The sequence below is a fragment of the Natrix helvetica genome, assembly GCF_964273705.1.
Source record: "Natrix helvetica genome assembly, chromosome: 2".
In the NCBI taxonomy this organism is placed as follows: domain Eukaryota; kingdom Metazoa; phylum Chordata; class Lepidosauria; order Squamata; family Natricidae; genus Natrix; species Natrix helvetica.
Window position 1 is genome coordinate 241,154,648 of NC_138552.1, and position 26,378 is coordinate 241,181,025.

At 36.0% G+C, this 26,378-nt stretch overlaps 1 protein-coding gene across 6 annotated transcripts in view; it reads right to left on the reverse strand.

The window, feature by feature from the left end:
• Positions 1-3,834: 3,834 nt before the first annotated feature.
• MARK1 (microtubule affinity regulating kinase 1) overlaps positions 3,835-26,378 on the reverse strand; it is a 60,761-nt gene continuing 38,217 nt past the window's right edge. For 2 of the 6 annotated variants that reach the window (XM_081944154.1, XM_081944153.1), the window contains 11 exons: positions 25,927-26,163; positions 25,719-25,838; positions 25,013-25,112; positions 24,204-24,316; positions 18,502-18,676; positions 16,560-16,753; positions 14,842-14,942; positions 12,641-12,799; positions 11,376-11,630; positions 8,313-8,357; positions 3,835-5,783 (listed from right to left, as the gene is read on the reverse strand). In XM_081944154.1, the coding sequence (XP_081800280.1) occupies positions 5,429-5,783; positions 8,313-8,357; positions 11,376-11,630; positions 12,641-12,799; positions 14,842-14,942; positions 16,560-16,753; positions 18,502-18,676; positions 24,204-24,316; positions 25,013-25,112; positions 25,719-25,838; positions 25,927-26,163 (1,854 nt within the window). In that variant the 3' untranslated portion in view covers positions 3,835-5,428. The remainder of the gene's footprint in view (positions 5,784-8,312; positions 8,358-11,375; positions 11,631-12,640; positions 12,800-14,841; positions 14,943-16,559; positions 16,754-18,501; positions 18,677-24,203; positions 24,317-25,012; positions 25,113-25,718; positions 25,839-25,926; positions 26,164-26,378) is intronic. The other 4 variants (XM_081944156.1, XM_081944155.1, XM_081944158.1 and 1 more) reach the window with 3 other exon arrangements.

A 26,378-nucleotide genomic window follows, 5' to 3' on the forward strand; every position in this document is an offset into this window, starting at 1 on the left:
ACTCATAGAATACATCTAAATATAAAACATTAATACATAATCATAAAAAAACAGCATATTAATTCTAGAAAAGATAGTTTTCAATCAATTTATGTAGTTATGATATAAAGTCTAGATATAATTTCATTATAGCTTTCGGTCTGTTTATAACATTCTGGTTTTCTTATTCATTTTTGTGATCTGAGCTTTCTCGGTGTTGCCCCTTCACCCCCCGCTGGCAGAGCTCCGGCCCCTCCCGTGTCCTGTGTGACCATTGTGGTATCTTCTGTTTTTTCTAGGTTCGCTTTATTTTTTTCCATAAAGGCCTGAGCCTCTATGGGTGTATTGATTCTGATTCTTGTCTCCTCCCAGAATATCAGCATCCCTTCAGGCATCAACCATCTAAACCACACCCCCTTCTGGTATAGTTTATTCGCCAATTGCGAATAATTTTTCCTTTTCTCCCTAATTTTTTGGGGGATCTGCTTCAGGATGGTTATCTCCCTGTCATGATATGTCAATGTTTGCCCCCTTTGTACACCCAGAATTTCATCTCTTGTGCTTTTCCTAAGGAATTTAATATGAACCTCCCTGGGTACATTGTGTGTTCTGGCATAGGCTGAATTCACTCTATAGACCAGATCTATCTCCCATTCCATCTGCTGTTTATCTTTATGTATGTATTCAGCTAAAATATTAGTCATAATGTCCCTTATATTTTCCCCATCTGCTTCTATTACATTTTGAAATCTAAGATAAAAGGACATTCTCTCAAACTCTGTTTTCATTTGTTGGATGTCAAGTTCTTTATTTCCCTTCTGTAAAGCCTCTACCCCCCCCTCTCGCCTCCGCCACCCCACCCTCCACCAGGTCCAGTCTCTGTGAGTTCTTATAAATTTGAACTTGGTTCTCTTTAATTTCTTCCTTCATTTCTTTTAATTGTTTCTTAATTTCTTCCTGGCCCTGTATGAGTTGCTGGAGCATCTGTTGCAAATCCATCTCTGTACTCTTAGGTTGCATCAGTTCTGTAATCTTTGACTGTGTGGCAGGGCTGGATGTTGCAGATATCGGTGCAGAAGTAGCAAAGCCAGGTTTTCCAGGGGGTGGTCTTTTTGGAGACATGGTTTATGAAACAAAGAGATCAGTCAGTGTAGAGACTGGGCAGCTGGAGAAGTAGAGCAGGCAGATGAGTCCAGAAGGCAGAGGATCCAAACAGGTGGGAGTTTCTTTAGTCAATCTAGCAATAGATGAAAGTTTTTTCTCCAAAGAGTTCAGGAAATAACAATCCACAAGAGATTCCTCTGGGTGACACGGAGACAAAGACCGGAAGCCTGAATTTTAAAGGTGGAGTCAGGTTTCACAGTTCATGAAGACAACGGAAGTGTGCCATCTTGCCCTGCCAGCTTTGGGCTCAGAGGCATAGGAAAAATTTTAAAAGTTCAAAAAGTTCTCAGGTCATCAATAAGTTCTGGAACTAAGTCCCATGAAAAACACTTTTACTGGGGTGAGGCATCCTTAGTTGGCTCTCCCCCCTCCTCCTTCCCCTGGGGGCAAGAGCAGAATTTTTACAAGCCGCTTGTCCAAGGGGGGGGAAATCCCCCTCCCCTCTAGCCGCTCCTCCAAGAATAAATCCGAAAGATTAACTTTTAAAGTGCTGAAAAGTCCATCAACTTAAAAGTAAGGGGATGAAGAGAGGAAGCATCTCACCGCACCGCCGCTGCTTCATTCAGTTTTACGTTCTCCGATCAGCATGGGGCGAGACGCAGGCACGCCCTCCAAAACTGCTCCCCGGTGCCTGGAGCAAAGCGGAAAAGCCCCCACCAGCCGCCGCCGGTGCCAGAGCCTTCTGCGAGCCGCCCCTTCGGCAGGGCGCCTCTCCGGGGCGTCCTGTGCCCCCCCGAAGACGGGGGAAGCCCACCGAAGAGCGGGAGCGGGCAAAGTTCTTGCCCGTCGCCGTAGCCGCCGGAACCGGAAGTCTAATATGTCCTCTTGATTTTCTGACAGTATGGAAGTAATGAAATGTTTTTTTTATTTCTTAAGTTTGATTTCTTAAGTACCAGATAAGCTCCTGATACTTGCTTTATTGGAAAATATATTGAATGAAGCAATAAAGGTTTATTGCTTTTATTCAACATTATATTCACCTGTCCAGTTTAACCTACACTTTTACTGTTTTGGGTGGTTTGTTATCCAAATGCTAAACAAGACCATCTAGATTCTATATTGAGGAATGTGCTACCATCTGCTGATACTTTCATGGTTTTGGACTGTGCTTCGCTTCCTGTCATTTCCAGTCATTTGTCCATGTTATATTGATTTGATGATAGTTCAAATAAAGGTTTTAAAATATGCTTATCCAGGTTGTAGATTGTTTACTCCTGTTAAGTGCTTCTCTTCTGAAAATATCAAGAAATCCAATTATTCTTGATTGACTTGATTTTGACAAATTTTGTCCTGATAAAATTTAACTTAATTAGAAAGAAAAGAAAGTATATTTATGAAACAGAAGGTCCTGTTAACAGGTTAGTAATTGTACAATGGCTAAACTAGACCTGCAATTAATCCACATTCTATTTATTATGCAACAGGCAGGCTAGGGAAGCCTGAGCAGCCATTCCCACCAATTTCTATTTACATAACAAACAAACCAAGAGGCTGGTTAATTGAATTCATATAATCAACACTCAAGCTTAATTTAGCTCTCATAAAAGAACTCAGGGGAATTAAAAAAAAGAGAGACTTGGAATAAATACCACCATTCTTTTTCAAATTTCTAGTGTGCTTTTCATGCAGACTGCAGATTTATAATCATGTTGCTTTCTGAATTCCCAATTGTCATCCAGCAAAATTCAGAGTTTGAGATATATCAATAAACAGTATCTATAAGAAATTCATAATACTGTGCTATGAACAAACTTCCCTAACTTTAAGGTTCTATCTTATATTGTATGCTATGATTGTTTCTTTAGTTATATATCCTGCTTGCAGAAGTTGATTTGCAAACTTCTGATTTCTTCAGACAGTTACTATAGGAATTCAATATAGAAGATCAAGTATTATTTCATGCCTCAATGTCGAACTGCATTAGAATTTCCAAGTACTAAAATATCAAAAATTATACATCCCCCCAAAGCAATAATTAGAAAAAGGAGTTCAGTTTCTGATGCTCATTGCAAGAAAATGTCTACATACTGTATATTCTGAGGTTGAATGAAAATACACAGATCTGATCCCTTGACTTAAAATAGTTTAAAAGAATAGTTGGCATCTGCAGGTGAATTGCAAGTTCCTTCTGTATAGCCCTGAATATACCATTTGATGGGACCCAGGCTTCGGTATAGGTTGTCCTCAATTTACCATCATTTGTTTAGTGACCAAAGTTATGACAATACAGAGAAAAGTGTTTTACAAATGGTCTTCACTCTTATGGTCATTGCATGTTGTAGCATCCCTGTAGTCATGTGACCAAAATCTGGTCATTTAGCAACCAGCATGTATTTACGACAGTTGAGTGTCCTGGATGTATCACATGATCACCATTTACAAACTGCCCAGGGGCTTCCAACAAGCAAAGTTAATGGGGGAAGTCAGATTCACTTAATGACTGCATGATTCACTTAACAGCGGCAGCAAAAAAAAATCATACAATGCAGCAAAGCTGACTTAACAATTGTCTTATTGGCATGGAAGCATTTGCAATCGATGGATGTAGAATATTCACAAATCTAAACTTCTCCTGCTGCAACGTATGAAACCGTTATGTCTTCCCTCCCCTTTCTCATAATTCCTTTCCAAACTACATCCAGTACAGATTGCTAGAGAAAGAATAAGGCGACATGTTTGATAGTATGGAGATCTGTTCAAGTAAGTTTTTAATAGAGTGCACCAGTGAATGTGAATTAGGATGACTTTCATTAAAAAAAGTTTAAAGGAATACCAGATAAAAAGGAACACAGTTCTTTCTTGCCAAAGCATCATCTGTTTCCTAAGGCAGTACATGTTCATTGCTGAGCAGAACTGTTACAGAAGAGCTACATCACAGTACAGTACAGCATCTCAAGTCCATCTGTCAGAAGCCATTCTCAAATGGCACATTTAGCTACACTTACAGCCTTCTAAATTCAGGTTACAGAGTTTACCACATTTTTTTTTGCTTTTTGCTTTTAAATAAAGTGATAATTTGAGGTGATTTTTCTAATCTTTATAGGAGTGTGCAGATGGGGCCATATGTTGAAGTTACAGAAATTACAACATTAAATAACATTGCACAACCAACTGCTATGATTAATTCAGTACAAGATAATCAATATTAAAAATGTACCATGTCCTAATGGTTTTGCAGTTTGAATCACTAATTATGATGGCCTTTTCTTATCTAGGCAACTGCCTGCACACAGCTGCACTTCACAGGTATAATGATTTATAATAAATACAAGAAAGTGGGCAAAATATTCAAAACTCAAAGATACATGGGAACAGAATGTATACAATCACATCAAACAATGCAATAAACAATGTAGGCTTAAAAGTATATGAAAATCCATGTATTCTTTGGGGGGAATTATTCTAAAAACCAGTTAATTCCTGAGGTGGCATTTAACATTGATTATAATTTCACAATTCTTGTGCTATGAAAATCTCAGTATGAAGGTAATATTTTCACAAATTGGGAATTTGTAGTCTTCTGAAGGTACCAAACAGTATTTCATACTACAATATGGATATATGATGCATATTTTTACTCTACTGAATCATTGGACCCAAGAATCTAAGGACGTTAATGATTGCAAATAAAAGTAATCCAACATTTTATTCCCCAGTGTGTTTCAGAACTCCATTTTCTTCACTGTTAAGTGCCAACACTGTAAACATGTTTGCATTTTTTTCTGAACTAAACACTGTTTCTTAAAGGATGATAAGAGTGAAAAGGGGAAACATGAGGAACCCTGTGTAGACTACGCCAACTTTCTTTTAAAGAATTTATATGTGTTTTGTTACAAAGTAAAATTTATTAAGCTACACTTCTGGAAACCATTTTTGTGCATTTTTAAAAACTATGGGCAGTTTTTAAAAGAAAAAAATTCAAGGTAGAGGTAAGATTTATAAAAACCACCAAAAATGAAAAAAAAAGACTAGGAAGAAATTTTCAACTCAAAGTAAACATACTTCTGTGCTGATGTCTAAACAACTATACAAGGTCTGTATTTAAGCCTTCTTACTATACAACTTTGTGAACATAAAATGAACAGAATGCTCTATGTACTTACCTGTTTTTTTAATGTAGGTCATACAGTATTAAATTTTACAATTCAGAATAATTATGTATAACCTTATTGCAATAGGGACAATCTCTACATGGGGAGTTTCACAGGCCAATCGTATTAGGCATAACCAGTACATTCAAAACATACGCTTGAATCTTCCCTGATCCCAGAAATGTTATTTCTCTCTACAGCTTAAGCTCATTTGCTATTTTGGATGCAATGTTTTTAAAGGCAATAGAAGTTCCCGATATTCGCTTGAAGCGGACTCCGTTGAGTGAAAGGCGTGGCAATTTGCATACTTCCATCTCCCACTGAACAAGGCTATCCTGTCGCGCATCCCCATGAACACAGAAGAGCAGAAATCTTTCTTTTTGCTCGTAGTCACAGTTGTTAGCATCTAATACTTTTCGAATTTCTCTCATCATATCATTTGGGTCCATGGCACTTGTTGTTTTCATACTCCAGGTGAACCTCAAAGACCGTGGCTTGGAATCTTTGCCATCTTCTTTTTCTCTTTCTTTTGGTTCTCCAGAAGTACTCCTGAAAAGGTAAATAATATTTACACCCAAACAAAGCATTGGGTCAATATATCATTTCAATTACAATTTTAAAAATGGTAAATATCTGTTAAAAATATCAATGTAACTCCAAAGGAGACTTCTCAGCTGTCACCAATTTAGCCTTGAGTTGGCCATCTGTACAGGGCTTCGAAAATACACAAAACAGAAGAGAAGGAAAACATGCTTAAAAAGCAGCAGGAAAAGGCAGCTACCCTGTTATTCTCTAGAAATGTATTTGTATACCTCTTTATTACGGGAGTGTATTTTGCCAATTTAAAGATGTAGATCTAAAAAAGCAAAGATAATTAATTTTGGATGCTTTTCATTTTTCTTTTTGACAATAAACAGTTTGCTCCAACTACGCTGAAATGTAATTCTTGTTACATTACTTTTTTGGGGGGGAAATCTGCATCAAGGAATTGTTTTGTGCTATAAAAAACACCAGAAATAGCACTAGCACAATTGCATTGTCCTAAGCAGCATGGTGTTCTTTGAACCTTCTAAACAAATCAGAAGTATGTGTAAACTAAGCATTCAAGTAGGATAATTGGCAGGAGAAAAATATTTCCCCCCAATATTCAGTGTACTTTAGGTATCAATTAACACACATTTATTCATTTATTTAAACATTTATACAGCTGCCCATCTTATATCAAACTGGGCAGCTCCCACTCCTCCCCCAAAACATGACAATTTATGTATTTTATGTTCTGCAGCACTTTGTCAATTGGGATATGAAAGAAACACAACTGTTTAATCGACATCAGAATTGTTACTCAATATACCATGTCTGTGTAGACTACTGGATACTGGGTTAAAATGCCTTGGATCAACAAAGGAGCTTCCTGCCCTTTTGAAAGCAGCTCACCTCAACACCAAGCACATGACAAGCCACCCCCATAGCAAAAAGCAAAAGAATTTCAGAGAAAGTGCATTTGGCAAGGATCTGCGTGGAAGAAAGAAAGAGGAGAAGATTCCAGGGTGGACGCAGAAGCACTTGTTCGTTTCTTAAGCTATTTTTATCTTCTGCTGAGTATTGCTTAAGCACAAACAAGCCATCATCTGAACTTGACAGCATTTTTCTATTAAATTATGGTAGGTTTATCATGTTAAGAGCTCTTTCATCTCTGGTGGTGCTGATATGTCTGCACACACAACCTGCAAGACTGAACACTGTTAGCATAATCTGTAGCACATGCAAGGATTAAAGCTAGAATCATTCCAGTTGTCTTATACTATTTTTACAGATACAAATAGGACCTCTATCCTTATTCATGTGGCTAAGAGTTATTGCCACTTATATGCACTTTAGTCATTAGGTTAATGACCACAGCAGGAGAAATTCTGAACTCAATAGCTTAAGGCAGAGATTAGCAACATGAAAGTTTATATATTAAATGTGTCAAGGGCCACCTTCCATGAAGCCTTAGGAAGTATACGGCATTCATATACTTTGCTTATCCTGACATGAAAAAGCAACTCTTAAAAAAACTTCCAAGGAGGAATGGAATGCTTGCTTAGATTCTAAGAGCAATTTCATGCACAGACTGTTCAACATGCAGGGTGACTGAGGTAGCAACATAGTGTGTGCATGTCTTGCCTTTTATTCTACAAGAAACATAAATTAATGCATGCAATTCTGTTGTAGGCTGCATTCCCAAGTCATCATTCTGTGCTGTAGACAGACTACTTATAATAGTATCTACATAAACCAGGGGTGCACAACTTTCTGGGACCAAAAGTCACATTTGCTTTTGGGCATTGCATTCCAAAATATGGTAGCTACTGAAAGGAGCAGATGGAATATCTTTATTTTAATTCAATTACCATTACAATAACTGTGTTAATCAATAGTTAATATGATTACTTTTCATGTATTTAATATTACTTCATGGCTCACTCACAATTCTACAATGTGATGACATTGGAACACCATGCTACCACTGTCTTTCAAGGTAACATGCAACTTTGGGGATCTTCAATTGTGCATCCCTGATCAAACCCGGAAATCCAAGTAGGATCTATGGGAACTAGCTCAAAGGTATTTATTTAATGATTAAAAATAATATTGGTCTAGATTATTTCTCTGTATATGCCTGTGTTAAGCCAAAAGTGACTTGCCTGAACATTAATAATTTTGCTTAGTATTTGAGGAAAAGCAGCAAGTATGGCCAGAGTGCTTATTGATTTAGATGATTAGGCCCTTAGCTTGTTCTTGGAAAGACTGTGTAAAAGGACACTATGACCTTGGAAAGCCTTAGAAGGAATTCAGCAGCCCATACTAGGAATTGCTGTATAGGAAACTGCGGACAATTGCTGCTTTTATAATAAATTGTTTAAAATAATAGGAGTTAAAGAAGAAGTAAGAAACTGAACTCAGATGTAATATTTTGAAGATACAGGTTACCTAGAGATTTTGCCATTTACGTATTAGTCTAAAAGCTTTCAGAATCATGAGATTTTGAGCACAAAGGGACCCAGCAGCGAAGTATTAATAGTGGCTCCTCACCTTGAGGGGTCAGTTCTGCCACTGGTTTCGCCTTCACTTGGATCCCTCAAAACAAAGTTAAAGTTAAGATTTTAATAAATGAAGGTTAAAAATAAATGAGTCTAGAACAACATTTAAATTACTGATGAACAAATATTCAGCATAAAATTGTCATTTAATAAGATTTTAATAAACTTTTTCACAGCTGCAGCTTTTCATATGCAACCCCAATTTATTTTTACTACAGTGGCCAACTTTAGTTTCTTCATTCCCACGCCTATCCCTTACATCAATGCTTCCCAAACCTGGGAAAACTATCCAAAATTGGGTATTTTTTATCTGGATAAGGATACACAAACTCATTACCGATCATAACAGGGTCATTTAAAGACTTTCTGAGAAGTGGTTTTGGGTAATAAAAAAAGTTGGGAAGCACTGCATCAGTATTTCACAATTTAACAGCTTTAAGATCTCTGGACTTCAATTCCTAAAATTCCCTGGCTAGCATGGGAATTCTAGAAATTGACATCCAAATATTTTGAAGTTGTCAAGGTTGAGAGATACTGCCTTACATTATGGCTAAAAATAGCCATCTGCCAACGTACTCATAAACTACACTATTGTTTTATTCTACCCATTTCTCACAAACATTGCATTGTTTAGATCACTACAGCATTCAAAACCCAGGAATGGTTGTTTTTAATTATGCCTCTTACATTTGCTATGACTTGACTTCATATCACAACACTGCAGTTCATTTGATAATTATATTAGTAATACATTTGTGTGCAAATTTAGGGTACTAATACCTGAAAATTTCCATATTAAACTTATATCTTCCAGCTTCAATAGTACCTATTTAGGAACTTAATAATATCATTTATTTAGTACCCATTTTTGAATGCAGTGGTCTGACAGAAGTTGTCTTGGGGCTTTGAAAAACAATTCTAATAATGCTTCACTAATTGTGTTCTATTCAAAACTAATTACTGAATATTTACCAATGTATATCATAAGATTAAAGTCTATATTGTTATATATTGTGAATTTTAATTTTATATCCACTACAAGTATTTTTATCTCAACAGATATATGAGTCAGTTATACTGAACAGAGCATCCATTTGTGTAAATGTGTTAATGTATAATTCATTATTATTTCATTCAACATTATCATCGAGTACAGGTAGTCTTCGACTACGACCACAATTGAGCCCAAAGTTTATGTTGCTAAGTGAGAGATTTCTTATGATTTTTCTTGCCACATTTGATAAGTGAATCAATGCAGTTGTTAAGTTAGTAACATGGATGAATCTGGCTTCCCCATGGGTTTCGCTTGTCAAAAAGTTGCAAAAGGCAATAACAAGACGCCCAAGACTCTGCAGCCATCATAAATATGAACCAGTTGTCAAGTATCCGAATGTAAATCACATGACCGTGGAGATGCTCTAATGGTCATAAGTGTGAATAATGATCAAAAGTCACTTAGCTTCAGTCTCCAAATGAATTGTTGCAAGTCAAGGACTACCTGTATTTATAACACTGTCTCTGCTACAGTTGCATAGCATGTGACCAATGAAATGAAATGTAGCATACACTTGTACTACGCAGCAAACAATACGCAGTTTTAAAATGATTGGTTCCAAAGTTATCCAAATCAGTAAACAATTGGTTTATTTGCAAATTAATCAGAAATTATAATTTTGGTTAGTCTAATTTAGCTCTCTTCTATTGGTAGTAATCATTGCATTTTGAGAGGCATCATTTTAACATGATTCAGGGGGCTTCTATAGATACCCACTGGATCGCTTTCAGCTTAATAGGTCACAAACTTTGCATGCTTGATATATGCAGAAAGTTCCATATATAAGTTAGGGCGCGTTTTAGATAAATTATTCTCTGTAATATCAAATCATAATTATGCCATGTGATCTAGTGCTATGTCTAACAGATACTCCAGATGCCACTAACCATTTGAACCCTAAAGAACACTTGTTAGTGAAATATGTTTCTCAATCTATTATACATGAGAAATCAAAAGGCTGGGTTAACAAATATTGCAATCATGACAATTCCAAACTAAGACCTTTAAGCTGTGTCACAAATATTTAGATACTTGAGGAAGCTTAAATGTGAATTGTGAAATATAAATGTTAATACTATGGCCATTTCTATTCTGCACTGAAGCGATCAAAGAATGTATTTCAGAAGTGAAAAGTGCTTTATTAAAAATAGAATATATATATATATGGTACAAAAGAACAGTCAGTGTAGAACTCCCTCTACAACTTAAGGCATTTAAACAAGATTCATAATGTATGCATTTAGTAAATACTGTCTCAAGGTGTCACCTTGTTTTGCAAATATAAATTAATAAAAAGTGAAATTACTTTTAACTTTCTGAATGTTTAACTAGATAATAATTTATTTGGGATTTAAAATCTACTCACAAAGTGTATTTTGTGGCCTACAAGTTTTAGAGTGTCTGCATTCATTAATTTAAATTCATATTGTCTGCTTTTCAGGAGAAAAAGTTCATTTTAGATAGTGCTTAAAGTACTGCAGCAGACAGTAAAGCATTTTTGCCCTGCGTAGGAGATAAGGCTTACAAAGATGATGCCTACATTTTCAATGTTTAGAATTTTATTTAAAATACAAAGAATCTGGAAAATCAGCTTAAAAGTTTTAAAATAAGTAATCATGAATACCAGATTCATGCAGTGTAGACATGCCAAAACAGAGAGATGCTCACCACAATTCCAGTTGTTGAAATGACATCCCTGTAGGAATCTTGTGGCAGAATTGGCTTTTAATGTCTAAAATGCTAGCATGCCTATTAGCATTTTCACATACATTGGCCAATACCATTATAACCTTTACACGTCATGCAAGATATCCAGGTTTCTTTAGTAATGGCATCAACAAATAAAATCATAATTATTGCACCACAAATCTTGAGAACATTTGGGCTTCAATGGGGCTTCTAAGGAGTTGTAAAATAAAACCTGCTTAGTTTTAACAGTAATTAGCCTCTTATTTCACAGTTTGCCATAACCTGGAAATGGAAACAATGGTTCTTACTAACCTGCGGACAAATTTGGAAGTTATCTTGCTTATAATGCCAGTGGATGTTCCTCTTCTAGTTTGAGCAAATGTCCCTGTTTCGTGCGATGGTGAAGCAGGGGGCCCATTGTAAGTGGCATTGCGCCTCTCACGTAGCTGCTCGCCATGGAAAGTGCTTCGGCTTGAACTCCCCCGAGGAAATCGGGTTCTATCTGGAGTGGTAGTGCTAATACTGTGAGCAGACGGGGAAGCAGCAGGTGCTCTCTGAGTTGCGCTACTGAAGAGGAGAAAAGAAAGTTTGAAAAGCAAAATAAAGAAGCAAGTCAAATGAGGCTCATATTATGATTGGCACCTCTCTCAAACTTACCCTGGACTAAAGCTGAGGCTGAAATTGGCATGTGTTCTCCATTTATTACAAAGCTTATGCTTGTGAATAAATGTGGATTGCTTATTTAAAAAAACCACTTACTGAAAGAGGAAGTTTAAAAATACTTTTGAAAAAGTAGAGTCATATGGGTGGAAACTAATCAAGGAGAGAAGCAACTTAGAACTGAGGAGAAATTTCCTGACAGTTAGAACAATTAATCAGTGGAACAGCTTGCCTCCAGGAGTTGTGAATGCCCCAACACTGGAAGTCTTTAAGAAGATGTTGGATAGCCATTTGTCTGAAACGGTATAGGGTTTCCTGCCTAGGCATGGGGTTGGACTCCAAGGTCCATTCCAACTCTGCTATTGTACTATTATATATTTGCAAGATATTGGTTTCACAAACATGGAGTACATTTAAAAATAGAAAAGTATTCAAATTCCTATGTATCTCCTAGCTTGTTTTGTTTCTTAGAATTGCATGTAATTAAACAGTGGTAAAACCAGTAGCTGAAGTGCTGTAATGTTACAATCACACATAGAAAAATACTACTTCTCTTGTCCTCCCTTTAGATTTTCATTTTCCAGCTTACTGAGTCCTCTGCATACTCCCTTCAAAAACTTTACATCGGGTTTCACATTTATTTCATGAACTGCTTTCCATTCTGATCTCAGAAAACTCTTCCAACCTGCAGGACCACCTTCTGCCTTAAAACAATCCAAACACTTTGTCCACCAGGTGATCAAGAACATTCCACCCTCATCACACGAGATCACTCTTACGCACTTCAATCCCAAGTAGGTCTGCAATAGAAATTTCAGCGCAACATTGTGTTGCCTATGGCATCATTTCTAAAAAATTAATGATGCTTATTTGCAGATTTCTGACCAGGCAAATAATTATTATATTTTGAAAAATACCTTGGTCGGTAAGTTTCAGTGCCATCTTTGATAGTTGGAAGTGCAACTTTTATAGGATGACCCGAGGCTGACATTGACTTCTGATGTCGAGGTCGTGCAGATATGGCAGAAGGGACCGCAGAGCCAGCAGGAGTGCTACTTGCAGACATTTCTGTTAGGCTTTTATTATAGGGAGGAAGAGGTTTAGAGGAGTAACTTGAAATAAGGTGTTATCTAGCAAAGTAGTTACATGTAAAATTTCCAAATTTCCAAAGAAAGGTTACCGTATTTTTCAGACGGTAAGACGCACCGGAGTATAAGACGCACCATGATTTTGAAGAGGTAAATTAGAAATAAAAGTTTTTGCACTCTGCAGGCCTCCCAAACCCTCTGCACACCTCATTTTTGGCAAAAAAAAGTGGGGGGGGGGGGGGCATGCAGAGCTTTGGGAGGCTTCTAGAGTGCTTCTGGTGGCTGGAAGCAAAAACAAGGAAAAAGGGCTGTTATTTGCTCATTTTTGCCCTCCCCAACCTCCAGGAACACTTTGCAGGCCTCCCAAGCCCTCTGCACATCACTTTTTGCAAAGGGGGCCGGATTTCGGTAGGCCAAAAATGCTGTATTCAGTGTATAAAACGCACCCAGATTTTCATCCTCTTTTTTTGGGGGGGGGGAGGTGCATCTTATACTCCGAAAAATACGGTATATCTTTTTCCCCTCCAAAACAAGGTTAAAGCCTAGCCATAAACATCAGCTTCTAACAGGAAGTGCAGCAAATGTTTGTACTGGCTTAAGTTACAGAAATAAGGCAGCAAATATGGCTGTGTAACCTTCTTCTTGCTCCTCCACAAAAAAAAAAAAAACCACCACCATGAAAGGAATCTTTTCACTAGTGACATCCTTTATGTATCGATCAAGGAAAAAAACATAATATTTTTAGATTTGGTGATGGAAGAGGCAGAAGCATATTAATGAAGTTCCACTTAGTAGGTTTAGAAAAGTACACCAATAAAGGAGAATCATTTCCTACCCAAACTAATGTATGTGCCTGTCTAATTAGGAAAAACAATTATGGTTGACTTCCTTGATCAACCAGAATAAACGTTTTGCACTCTTTGGTGCAGCTTAGGCCTATCATGTCATTCACAGATCCTGACTACTACTAAGCTACTAGTAGTGTTTTAAATTAATCTGTTAGTCATTCTGAAAGAGGCCACATCTAGACTTCATTGCAAATGTAATCAACTGATTTCAGAGCACCCAAAAACAACTGTTTGTTCAGGGGGTTATTTCTGCTACAAAACCAAAATATAATACTTCCTAGGACTGAAGGAAGGAATATGTGGCTAATTATCATAGTGTAAGGAGGAAATATCAATATTTTATTAAGTTTTTATTTAATCAGCAAAGGTTGCACCAGTTTCAAGAAGTTATCTCTGCCTGAATTCATGGCTCTTCAGAAGGCATAGGACCCACCTATCTTCCTTGCTGTGTTTTCTCTATTTTATTTTCCCCCCTTGTCTGTTTATTTGAAGGCTCTTTCTGGTAGTTGCAATTTCCGCAAACCACTAAATGAAAAAATGTGTCAATCCCATGGAGATAATAGGGTAGCTTTAAATAGGAAAAACAAGAAGAGGTTTTGCACTTTGGTCTGTTTAGAAAACTCAAGGGTGGAGGGGAGAGATAGAAGCAATTAGTAGAAACATAATTAAGGAAGGCATGTGTAGAAGAAATGAACAAGGGAGGATACAACGCCTCTATGGAGGAATGATAAGAAGCGTGTAAAAAATCTTAGCAGGTTTAGCATTCCAGCTAACTTAGTAAATAAATCAAGGGGAGAGTGTTTTGAAAAAGCAGCAATTTTAATTTTTGCTGGCATTTTCCAAGCTGACCTGTGCATTTCGTTGACAGCTTTCAGCAAGGACAACAAAGGGACCAACAGCAATTACAGCCCACCGTTACAGTGTTAATCATTGATGCATGGCTTATGTATTTATAATGCTCATGTAGCAGCAGTTGTACATAGAAGTTCACAGACCAAAGGGGTTCCAATATTAGTTCTGCTCAGAAATAATGGAAGTAACATCAGAAGGCTATTTGAGGCTAATTAGGCTTCTCTTAGTTTCCATTTAACCTGCTTAAATGATTTGTTTCCAAGCATCCTGCATTATGTTGAATGTGAATAATTAGGAGATCTTTGATTCTGGGGAGATGAGGTTTAGTACCTGTTGTCTTTCCCATTCTGAATGGCAGAATAGCGATCTGTAGAACGTTCACAGACATAGGTGTTCCTCCGTGTCATGCTAGTTCCAGAAAACATATTGTTCTAGAGGAGAGGTGGACACAGACTTACACATAAATAAAAGTTACGTAAATAATGGCAGGATGAAAAAGTCTTAAGTTTATAGTATATTATCATGCTTACAGACAAGATAAATGTCCTCTTGCCTCAAGAAGTCAAAAGCTTTGGCATTATATGAAAAGAACAAACTCTCATTATTAAGATTTCAAATGCAAAGTGATAGTAATGATGAACGGAGTCCTGAAGGGAAATACAAATTCTTTATAGTCTCTGGCAATAGCTAACTGCAATTATCTCCTAATAATAGGCCTCAATGACTATTCACACTTTTAATTAGTCTCTACATATAAGCTATTCAGAGTAGAATGCAACATCAGCACAAATGACGGGCGCAAACCACAGCAAAGAGTTGATCTGGTGGCCAGGGCTTAAGTAGTTATGCTGGGGAGGAGGCGGAAATTCTCCAGTTCAAAAATGGGTCTGAACAAAAAGCCCAATATCTTTCCTTGGGCATAAAGGCCTGAGTGGAGCTCCTATTATGTTAGTGGGAGTCTGCACAAGCACTGTAATGTAATGTTAACACTGAGATTAACACTAGACCAACAATCAAGAAATAGACAATACCCTAATGCAGAAAAACAAGCTAACAGTAAACAACACTTAATCAAGGAACCACAAAGTCCACTCTCACCAACACTGACAGGGCAAACCACTAGTATATAAAATGAAAGCAGCCCATTCTCTTCAACATTGATGATGTTATCTAGTTTGATAATGAAATGTCTGGGGGGCAAATACTAAGCTCAGAGAGCACCACGGAGTCCACAAGGTAAAGATTGCTTACTTTTAAGTCGTCTGCCTAAGTCACAGCTGTAGCATTTCAGTACACAATATCCTGCTATAGCTATCAACTGTTCCACATTACTACAAACGAAGCATAGCTATAAGTACTTCTGAAATCTATAGCATTATCTCATTATTGTGGTTCCAATACACTTAAGCTTAAATTGGCACCACAATGGCTGATAATGCTATAAATCACAATGCAGATATTTTAATATCAAGAAATGATAGTATAAACTTTCAATTCTGCTACATGAATTGTGTTATTTCCCCACTTCCTAATTATGCTATCTACCAAATACAAAGCAATAAGGCATTGCTTATTTGATTCAAAATAAAGGAGTCTGCAGAGTTGTCTAGAAGCTAAATTGGAAGGATGGGAAGATGAGACCTTGAGCAATAAAGACAATGAAAGATCAGGTTCCAACTAGTAACCATGGAACTTTTCCTCCATGGGCGCGATCTAAGTTCGCCAGCAAATCCTTCAATAATCGAAATGGCATAATTATTTTTACTACTTAGATATTGTTACTACTTAGATTTTCAAAGTCTTGCTTCATTTTATATGCTACCCTAAAACCATTCACATAAAATATTAAACAATAACTATAAAGACTTGTTATATGCCATAGCAGGAGTGTCACGACGACACCGTCACATGACGTATTCGCAACATTTTCCTCCTTTGCTAAACTAGACGTGGGTGTGACCAGCACATGACACATCCACGGGCCAAGAGTTTGACACCCCTGTGCTACAGAGATCTGACAGAACAAATGAATAAAAAATGTCACTTACACTTGGAACAACTGTTGATTTTTTCCTTTCGGGACCTACCAATGGACTTGCTGTCACCTCACTTTTGGATCCAACTGTTGTGCTGCTCAATTTCCGTGACATTTCTTTATCCCATTCTTCTTTATATTCACTCTCCACACTGTTTGCTTGAGGTCTTTTTGAATATGAGACAGCAGGAGGGATGGATGGGCCAACTAGGAAACCAAGAAAACATCAATGAGATCATGTAGCACCTTCAGTCAGTTTGATAAGCATTCCCATTTAGTGAAATACAAGTGAGGCAAACTAATATGAATAAGACAAGGGCTATTCTATTTCACACAGATTTTACTTAAAAGCAAATTTTAATTTATTTTTTTACTGACTTGAATAATTTTATAGAAGCACCCCTCCCCTGAGGGAAGCTCTAGCCTTTTATACATAAACTTCCCAAAATATTAATGGCTGTAACTCCATTTATAGACTTACAATAAGGGGATTTTTAAAATTATATCTAACCATTTTCATGGAAATGCCAAAATAATAATAAGTAACAGCAGTTCTTTAGTTATCAATTTGATATATTTACGTACAAGCTAAATTTTTGAAAGTTCTGCAAGGATCCCAAACATAAAAGAAACTCACTCCAAACATGTTAAATTTCAAAATTTAATGGAACAATACAGATCATATTGCATAATGACACAAAAATGAAAATGAGATAGACTAAGGGCAGCAGATTCAAACATACTCCGGCCCAATGTTTTAAAAGACTGAGCTCACTCATTGCTTGTTTCATATATATCTTCTCTAATATAAGCATAGCTAACAGGGGAAATAATTTTCAACCTAGCACCCTCTAGTACCATTTCAAGCATATCTGAATATTACACATTCTACCACATATGAGAAGTAAGATCAAATATATAGTTTTGAATAATTTTTCTCAATAAATAAATAAACAAGTTTAATGGATTTGACACATTTGTTTAATTTAGTTTTCTTTATCTAGTAAATAGATCATGTTTTAGAACATATTTACGTTGAAATATTAAAAATTCAAATAGCTTCACAAATTTATGTCACTATGCTCGTACCACTTAATCCATCTTCATTCTCTTTTTTTTTCTTTTCTGCAGTTCCCATGGCAAGTATGTTTGAGAAAGAAAATATTTGCACATCCAAAGTTGGATACCGCTTATTAAATTTTATTTTTCAACCATCTCCTGAGATACAAAGTTAAACACAGAATCCTCTTGCAAATGTGAACAAGTACTTACTTTTTCTGTAAGAAAGTAACCCTTACAGATTCAAAAATAAAGCAGTGAATATGGCAAATGAATATATTTGGATACATTTTCTTTGGCAGAAATAATGGTTTTCAAATGTTTCCTATAACCAGAAAGAAAAGGGGCTTTTTTTGGATTTTTTTCCTTCCTTGTAGAACTCTTCTAGCTTAATGATAGCCTAGGTCTCTTTACATGTACTGCATATTTGAGATCTCCCTAGAAATTTTTAATAATATTCAAGCCTGAAGACTGGGAAAGTCAAAATTTAGTCCATATCACTAAAGAAATCAACACTGAAAAAAAGTGGATTATTTCAGCAACCAAAATCCAAAATTTAATTCCAATCATAAAGCACTTATAGAAAGAAAGATAAAAGTTTAATAATGCTCCTGGTTTGAGTATTATTGAAAATCTGTAAAAAAAGCTCAAACAAGTATATGCCAAGAGAAATAATGATGAATACAGACCAATTTGCTTTCTTCAGAGTTAAAATAGCTACAGACATAAAAAGAAATGCAAATGAAAACTACATCTCTCCAGTAACCCAAATTATATTTATACAGACAGCTCACATGATAAAAGCACCATGATGTGTTAGGCAATGTTCAGGAAGGTGTTGCTGCCAAGCCCCCAGGAAAGAGAACACAATTTAAAATTATATTCTGCTACTTTACTTGGTTGAATGCCATCCCCACCATGTTCACTGAACCGACGCTGTTTCTGATTGGCTGATATACTCCGTTGGACCTTCAGGTGAGCAGGAGATTGCATAGAGCTGTTGTTGAGGTCACTTCCAGGTCGAGATCTTTGACTCAGGGTAGTACTGGATAGAGACTCGCTCCCATCACACTGTAAGGATAAAAAACATATATGGAAACCAAAATCGTATCTCTTTTCTCAAAACATACACTATTTCTTTCTTAAGTTTAGTTAAATTAAGTAGCACAATTAAGGAGTATTTCTAAAGTCACATTAGAACAACATTTATTACCAAATGACCTTAATTTTGGCTGGAGATTGCGTATTTTTTCCCCATAACCAGATTTCTTTTTATTTAAAAAATGTAAAATGTGGCGTGAAGAGCCTGTTACTGCAAAGGAAGGCAATGGGAAGAAGGCTTTTGTTTATCTCTAGAGAAGATTCAACTGTCAAGAAGATTCAAAATTCTGTTGTGGAAGGAATAATTTGAATGTGTCAACTGCTATGATTAAATGGAGGAAAAAGTTTGGTTATAATACAATGGTGGATCAATGGGAAAAGAGGTGAAGTAAAGGATTGAAATTTACAGTGATTTATAATTTTAAAAATATTTTTTACAAAATGATGAATAGTTGGCACTTAACATTTGATAAATTGTCAAAGATGTATAGAGGAGTGTCAAATGTATGATGGGAATGTAAACAATCTGAAGTACTTTTTATCATATTTTGTGGAAATGTAGAAAGCTAAGAATTATTGGAATAAGACATGTATTTTAATTCAAAGAATTCTTACACTGGATGTAAAAATGAAGCCAGAAGTTTTTCTTTTAAGTTTGATGGATAAACACATTGAAAAGAAAACATGGAGTTTTGTTCTTATATGTGATAATACAGCAATTCTTCTTTATGCGCAGTGATGGAAAGACCCACAATGGAAGAATGGATGGTGAAACTAATGGAGTTGGTGGAGATGGCAAAATTGATTGCTTCCATTAGAGAAAAAAAACTTTTGTCTTCATTGCTACTTGGAAACAATTCTTTGACTTTTCATATGAAATGAAAAGAAATGAAATTTTAGCTTTGGGATTTGATGACTACATATGTTTATTGATTCTGGAAGTATTGTAGGTTATGATTTAATTTAGATTTAATTTAATTTAGATTTAATTTAGTAATTTGTTTTCTGTTTTCTGTTTGTATCTATACAGAAGGAATTTACTCTTTTTTGTAGCTCTTTCTCTTATCAACTGCACCCGCAATTTTGCATTTTCCCTTTCCCCCTTTTTTATTTTTTTATACCTTTTCTGAAATGCAATAAAAAAGAAATGTATAAATTGTTTTTCAAAAAGCAATTAAAACGTTTTAGTGCTACAATGCCTCTAATTATCTGTGACTATGGCTGGTCATCTTAATATATGCAATATATGGGTTAATGTTACTGTTTTTATTATTTTCTTGTCTCTTGCCTTGCTGTAACTATCCAGAGTCTCACCATTGAAGCAGTTTACAAAGACTGTAAATATATAAATAAACATCAGTTACAGAAAGGATGAGAAAATTCTTCAAAGCTTTTCCATTCCTAATTATATTCCAACAAGGATGGCTTTCCAAAAAAAACAAAAAATAGAGGAAAAGAAAGGAAAATCAATCACAGACAGACAGATGTTTGCTTGTAGTGAATGATCACTCTTTAATAAACAAGCCTCTGATTTATGAAGCACAAGCTTGCATCCATTGATCCAGTTTGCTAGCCTCTGCCAGCTTGTTTTCTAAGATTGCTGGCTTGTGACAAAGAAAAGCGTAACTTGCTTTTATTTCTCAATTCACATAAGAGAGGGTGTGTGTGTGTGTGTGTGTGTGTGTGTGTTAGAAAACACCTTAAGAAATCAAATAGCACCAACACATTTATTTTTAATCATTTTGCACTATAGAAGAAAACTTTCAGAGTAGAAGTTTATTATTTGGGTATAAATGAAATGCTCGCAACACTCTTAATGTTTATCTAAATCAGATAAAATCCCTGAACTGCTAAGATATTAAGCAGGTTAAGCATGACATGGTAGCCTCCAAAAGAAATGGAGGACTACTCCCATAACTGTGCAAGCTGCAGTTCAACACAACCAGGAAGATTTAAGATCAATGATGGAGACCATTTCAGGGTTGACACATCAAAAATTCAGAAAATGCCCAATTTGACTCTGCTGGCATATCACCACCACAACCCCTGCCCAAACAAAAGGAAAATAATTCTGTACATTTTCATTTTTTTAAAAAAAATACAGCCCAATCATGTGCATGATCCCCAGGATCTGCCATGCACTGCTCATCTTCAGGCAGTGTTTTGTTTCTGTAGACAGCACCAGCTGCTTACCCAAGACTGTGCTCTCCCATGGCCTAAAAGCCTCTGAAAATTGAACAAGGGTGGGATGTCCTTTTACAGAGTTTTCAGAGGCTGAGGAAGAGCATTCTCTGAAACTGCTTCAAGACTGAAAACCTTGAAGGGGTTCTGAAGGCCACATGAAAGCAAAGCCCGTTATTGCACAATCTCTGTAGCCTTCAAAAATTGCACACAAGCACACTCCTTTCTTGCACTAGTTATTAGAGGCTACAGAGGCCATGCGGTAGCGTGGCTCTCTTGCAAGACTTCCAGAGGCTGTGCGAGGATGCACTCCATTCTTGCATAATAACAGGGCTGCTTTTAAGAATAATTGTTGTTTGGTATTGGTGAATGCTGCCGTGTCACCTGAAACATCATGGCTTGTCATCTTTAACACACATGTATTAGATTTGCCATCACTGCTCTAAATGTCAACTTGTAAAACATTTCCATGTCTGAAAAATTGCTATGCCACTGGTTGTTATTTTTAATGTTATGTATACAATAATAATGACCTCAAAATTATTTCAACCTTGAATTAATTTAGCCAAGGATTTTCAACAGTTAGTAACTGATTCAAACTTAAAGAAATACGAAGTGTATACTGAAATATTGTGCAGTAGAGATGTCAACATCCAACATACCTTAAAAGATATTCCCTACTTATAAGAACTTCTAATGCCAGGAAATGAAATTAGACAAGCACTCTGGTCATTACTGAGTTGGAAGCCTACAGGAACTGGCTGAATATCACTGAAATAATGGCAAGTAACAGAGACACAGTAATGGTTGTAAACAAGCTATGCTAAGAAATCTAGAGAACAATGTCTCAATGCTCGGGAAAGCTCAATCATACATGGATTTTGGAGAGAAATCTATCCCAGGAGTCAAATTGATATACTTATCACAGCATGGAAACATTATAATTAATGAAGATTTAAGTAAACCATGTGAAATTCAAAAGGGTACAAGATAAGAATGTGCTTTATCTCCTTGTTGTTTACATTAGTGCTGGAAGATTTGAATAGAGATATCAGGGAGGATAAGATGATGATGGGCATAGAAATCAAAGAAATTTATATCCTAAGATTTTGAGATAAATACAAATCAAGATTCTCTAGAAAGGTACCTCTTGAGTGACATTTCAGGAAGCCTTTTTCAGAAAAGAAACAATAGTGAGCCCAGATTGGTGGACGTATGGTCAGATAATAGCTTTCATTCAAAGTGAATCTAATCTTAAATTTAAAGAGTTGCAGCCATAAGGACGTGTCTTTCATTGGTTTAGATATTCAAGTAGTTCTCTACTTATAACCACAACTGAACTCAAAATTTCTGTTCCTAAGCAAGATGGTTATTAAGTGAGTTTTGTCCCATTTTACGACCTTTCTTGCCCCAGTTGTTAAGTGAATTTGGCTTCCCCATGGACTTTGTTTGTCACAAAGTTACAAAAGGGGATCACATGACTCTAGGACACTTCAACCATCATAAATATAATTGCCATGACTCAACTTCCGGATAACTCTACCTCGATGACTGAGAATCTTTGTTGATATATTGTACAACAACTTTAATTGCTAGGAAATGCTAGGAAAATAATGCTTAGGATCAACCAATGCAAATTAGAGCTCTACATGAAAAAAAGAAAAGAAATCTCAGATGTTCAAGCTAGAATCCCAGAACATCTCATTGTCCTCATGAGAAGCCATGGTGTGGACAGAATTAAGCGAAACAGACAAGGCTGCACTTTCTCCTTATTTATGCATTTTATATGCTAAATATATATTAAGGAAAGCTGGACTGGAAGATGATGAAAAACTGAAGGGAGAAACATTGATAACCTGCTCTATGCTGATCACACTACCCTGATGGTTGAAAATGCAAAGGCTCTGCAAACTGCAAAGGTAAATAAGAAAGTGAAAAAATCGAAGTAAAATTGAATATAACAAAGCCAAACTAATGTTAACAGCTAGAACAACCAGCTTTAGAATTGGCAATGAATATATCGAAGTGCTGGATATCATCTTTGGATAGAAACTAATCAAGGAGAGACCCAACCTAGAACTAAGGAGAAATTTCCTGACAGAACAATTAATCAGTGGAACAACTTTCTTCTAGAAGTTATGGGTGCTCCAACACTGGAGGTTGTTTAAGAAGAGATTAGACCACCATTTGTCTGAAATTGTATAGGGTTTCCTGCTTGAGCAGGTGATTGGACTAGAAGACCACCAAGGTCCCTTCCAACTCTGTCTTTCTTCCTTTTAGGATTAACCATTAACAATACAGGAACAAGGAGTCAAGAAATACACCACAAACTAGCACTTAGTAAAATATCCATGAAAGTTTTGGAAAAGAGATTCAACTGCTATAAGTATACCCAAAGAGATCAGAATTATACTAACCATGGTATTCCCTGTGACACCCTATAGAAGTGAAAGTTGGATTTGAAGAAGCAGGATAGGGAGTATATTGTTGCTTTTGAACTCTGGTGTTAGAGAAGATTCCTTAGAGTACATGGGTAGATTAAGAAAACAGGATGAAGTTCTGCAAATGCTTTCTAGTATTTTCCCACCCTGGTAGCATATTAATGGTCTTCAATAGACTGAATTCGAGGTATCACAATCATTTTATGCTTCTGATAATCAGATATTAAGCCTAGAGCCCAAATTATTAAAGTCAGAAAAATATTTAAAGTCCTAATGATTGTTGCAGCAGTGATAATGACCCTAGGCTTTATTGAAACCCCCAAAGCATTCACTGTTTATCAACTTGAGTCCCCTCCCCCCATCTCATTCTAGTACATGCATAGATTAGGCAAAAGTTTTTAAAAAATGGTGAGTGTATAAATTCTCTGTGAGTTTCTCTGTAGCAATTAAATTCCTGTGAGTTTCAAAGAGGTTTTTTGCTTGGTAGTAAATGCTATGGGGAGATTAGGGTAATACAAAGCGCTCAAGTAACCACATCGTTGGAAAGACTTGTGCAGCTACTTCCAAGGCAATCCCTGACTGTCTGCACATTTATATGCAAAAACCCTTTATTTTCCCAAAAATGAAGCAGAATGTTTCTCTATGTATGCACATACCCAGACATCCACGGGGCTCGGAACAGCCTTTGAAGCAGCTATGTCAGATAGTTCCCATAATATGCCAAGAGGAGGTACTTTATTCGTATTAAAACATTTTACAAAGTGTCCCTTTCAAAGGTTTGTACAAACCTAGGTAATATGTTCTCTCTCCTTGAATTAGAAATGCAAAACAATTTAAAATAAAGGTAAAAATAAAAATAAATAATGGTAAATTACCTCAGGTGGTTTTCTCCCTAGAAGCAAATATGTAGCCATTACTTCATCATATTTTTGGTTTATTAAGGCGTCATGAATTTCATCTCTTGCAAAACCCATAGTGACCATTATATCTAGGGGGAAAAAACAGAATTTATTTTTGATAAGACTATCTGAAATATTTAGGCTAACATCAGGGAATTTTCTAATGTACTCTTTTCAGCCAAACCAGTAATAATTCTGGGAATATCTCAGAACTAATTATATCTAATTTTCTATTTTATTTATTTAAAATATTTGTACTTTACATGTAGTTGTCTAGCAACATGTTTCAGAACTTCATAGATCACATATCTTTTAAAAAAATATCTAACCCGTCAGCCAATTCATAATTTCTCCCATGTTTTATGAAATGTTATTGCCAAACCTAAATCTTCATAGAATTAAGAACTATAAAAAATAGAAAAGAAAATGAAAGTATATTGATGTCCTCTATATGATGGATCCTAGCCGCAAAAGCCAATTTACATTTCTTTTTTAGCACAAAGTATAGCTGAACACAGAAGTATTTCTCCCCTGAATTACCATTCAAGATCATATTTCAAATATGTGTTTGCCACTGTAATAAGAAAGGAAAATGCAAATCATGTTTTCTATGAAACGTGAGTGGAAAATGAAGAATTTAGAGTAAAAATGGTATTCTGGAGACTCAAGCAAGACATATGAATTAGCTCCAAGCACATCTGACATATAATCAGATAGCACAGAAATACTGTAGGCAATATTTGGAGAATCTAAAAAGCAATGAATAGTTAGATTAAAACTGTTACCTATTCGTTTAGTGTCATTAAAATCTGGTTCAGGTTCAGTGTATGGCTTTAATTCTTCTTCTTCATGACCGACATTCATCCACCGGTCCTTCATAATTTGCTTGAAAATAAACAAAATGGAAAAATGGAATTACATTGAATTATTTAGAGGGGGGGAACCTTTGGGGAAAACAGGCCCAATGTTTTACTTAAAATTAGTCAGCTTTTAAATTTCCTAATTCTATCAGATTCAATTCAATCAGAGACAACTGTTCTCCAGGATGAACATACTTATCAAAACATTTGAAGTCTGATGACATATAGTACTTTGGTTTTAAAACAGGTCTTTCTAAATTGCCACCATATATGTACAAGAGCCAGAACTTCTCCAAAAGTTGCCATTCACTGTAATTTTTATTGTGAGTCAAAGAAATTATTAATAATAGTTAATGAAGAATAGTTATATTAGAAGTATTTAATTAACACAAACTGTAATCATGTTTAAGTTAATTAAATCCAATTTAATTACTATGCTGATTCCATCCATGTTTTGGAGTACTATCTCCCCAATATTACTTAAAGGCCAGCCATGGCTTTTGGGCCAAAAGACTAATACATTTAGGTTAGGGTCCCAGGAAGAATTACAGGACCAGTTTTAAATCCCCCTGGGGTTTAACTTATTCCACTGACTCGAGTTAATAAACAAGAAAATATTCAGAGAACTTACTTCTAAGCTCCCTCTCTTAATTGGATTCAACACAAGTAGTTTTTTCAGTAGATTTTCACAGTCTGTGGACATATAGAATGGTATGCGGTACTTTCCACGCAATACTCGTTCTCGCAATTCCTTTTGAAAGCCAAATAAAGAAAATAAATCAAATGCTAAGGCAAAAATTCAAAAACCAGACTTTAGTAACTTCAGATAGTATTTCTACCTTTAAGTTCTGACCATCAAAAGGCAATGATCCACTGACAAGAGTGTAAAGAATGACTCCAAGACTCCAAACATCTACTTCTGGACCATCATATTTCTTTCCTTGAAAGAGTTCTGGGGCAGCATACGGAGGACTTCCACAAAAAGTGTCCAGTTTGTTGCCTACAATAAATTCATTGCTAAAACCAAAATCTGCAATTTTAATGTTCATGTCTCCATCAAGAAGAAGGTTTTCTGCCTATAAAGGGGGGGAAATCAAATACATGGCTACGTTTAAAATGTTTTTTATACCATCAATAGTAGAACAACTATTTAATCTAAAGAACAGTGTGTTCCATGATAATGTAAAAAATTTAGAATGTCAAATGTCCTTACTTCAAATAATAAATTCAATTATGTGCTGTTTTTCCTCTTCTGGTATTTCTAAGCTGCCAACTTGATTGCAACCTTATA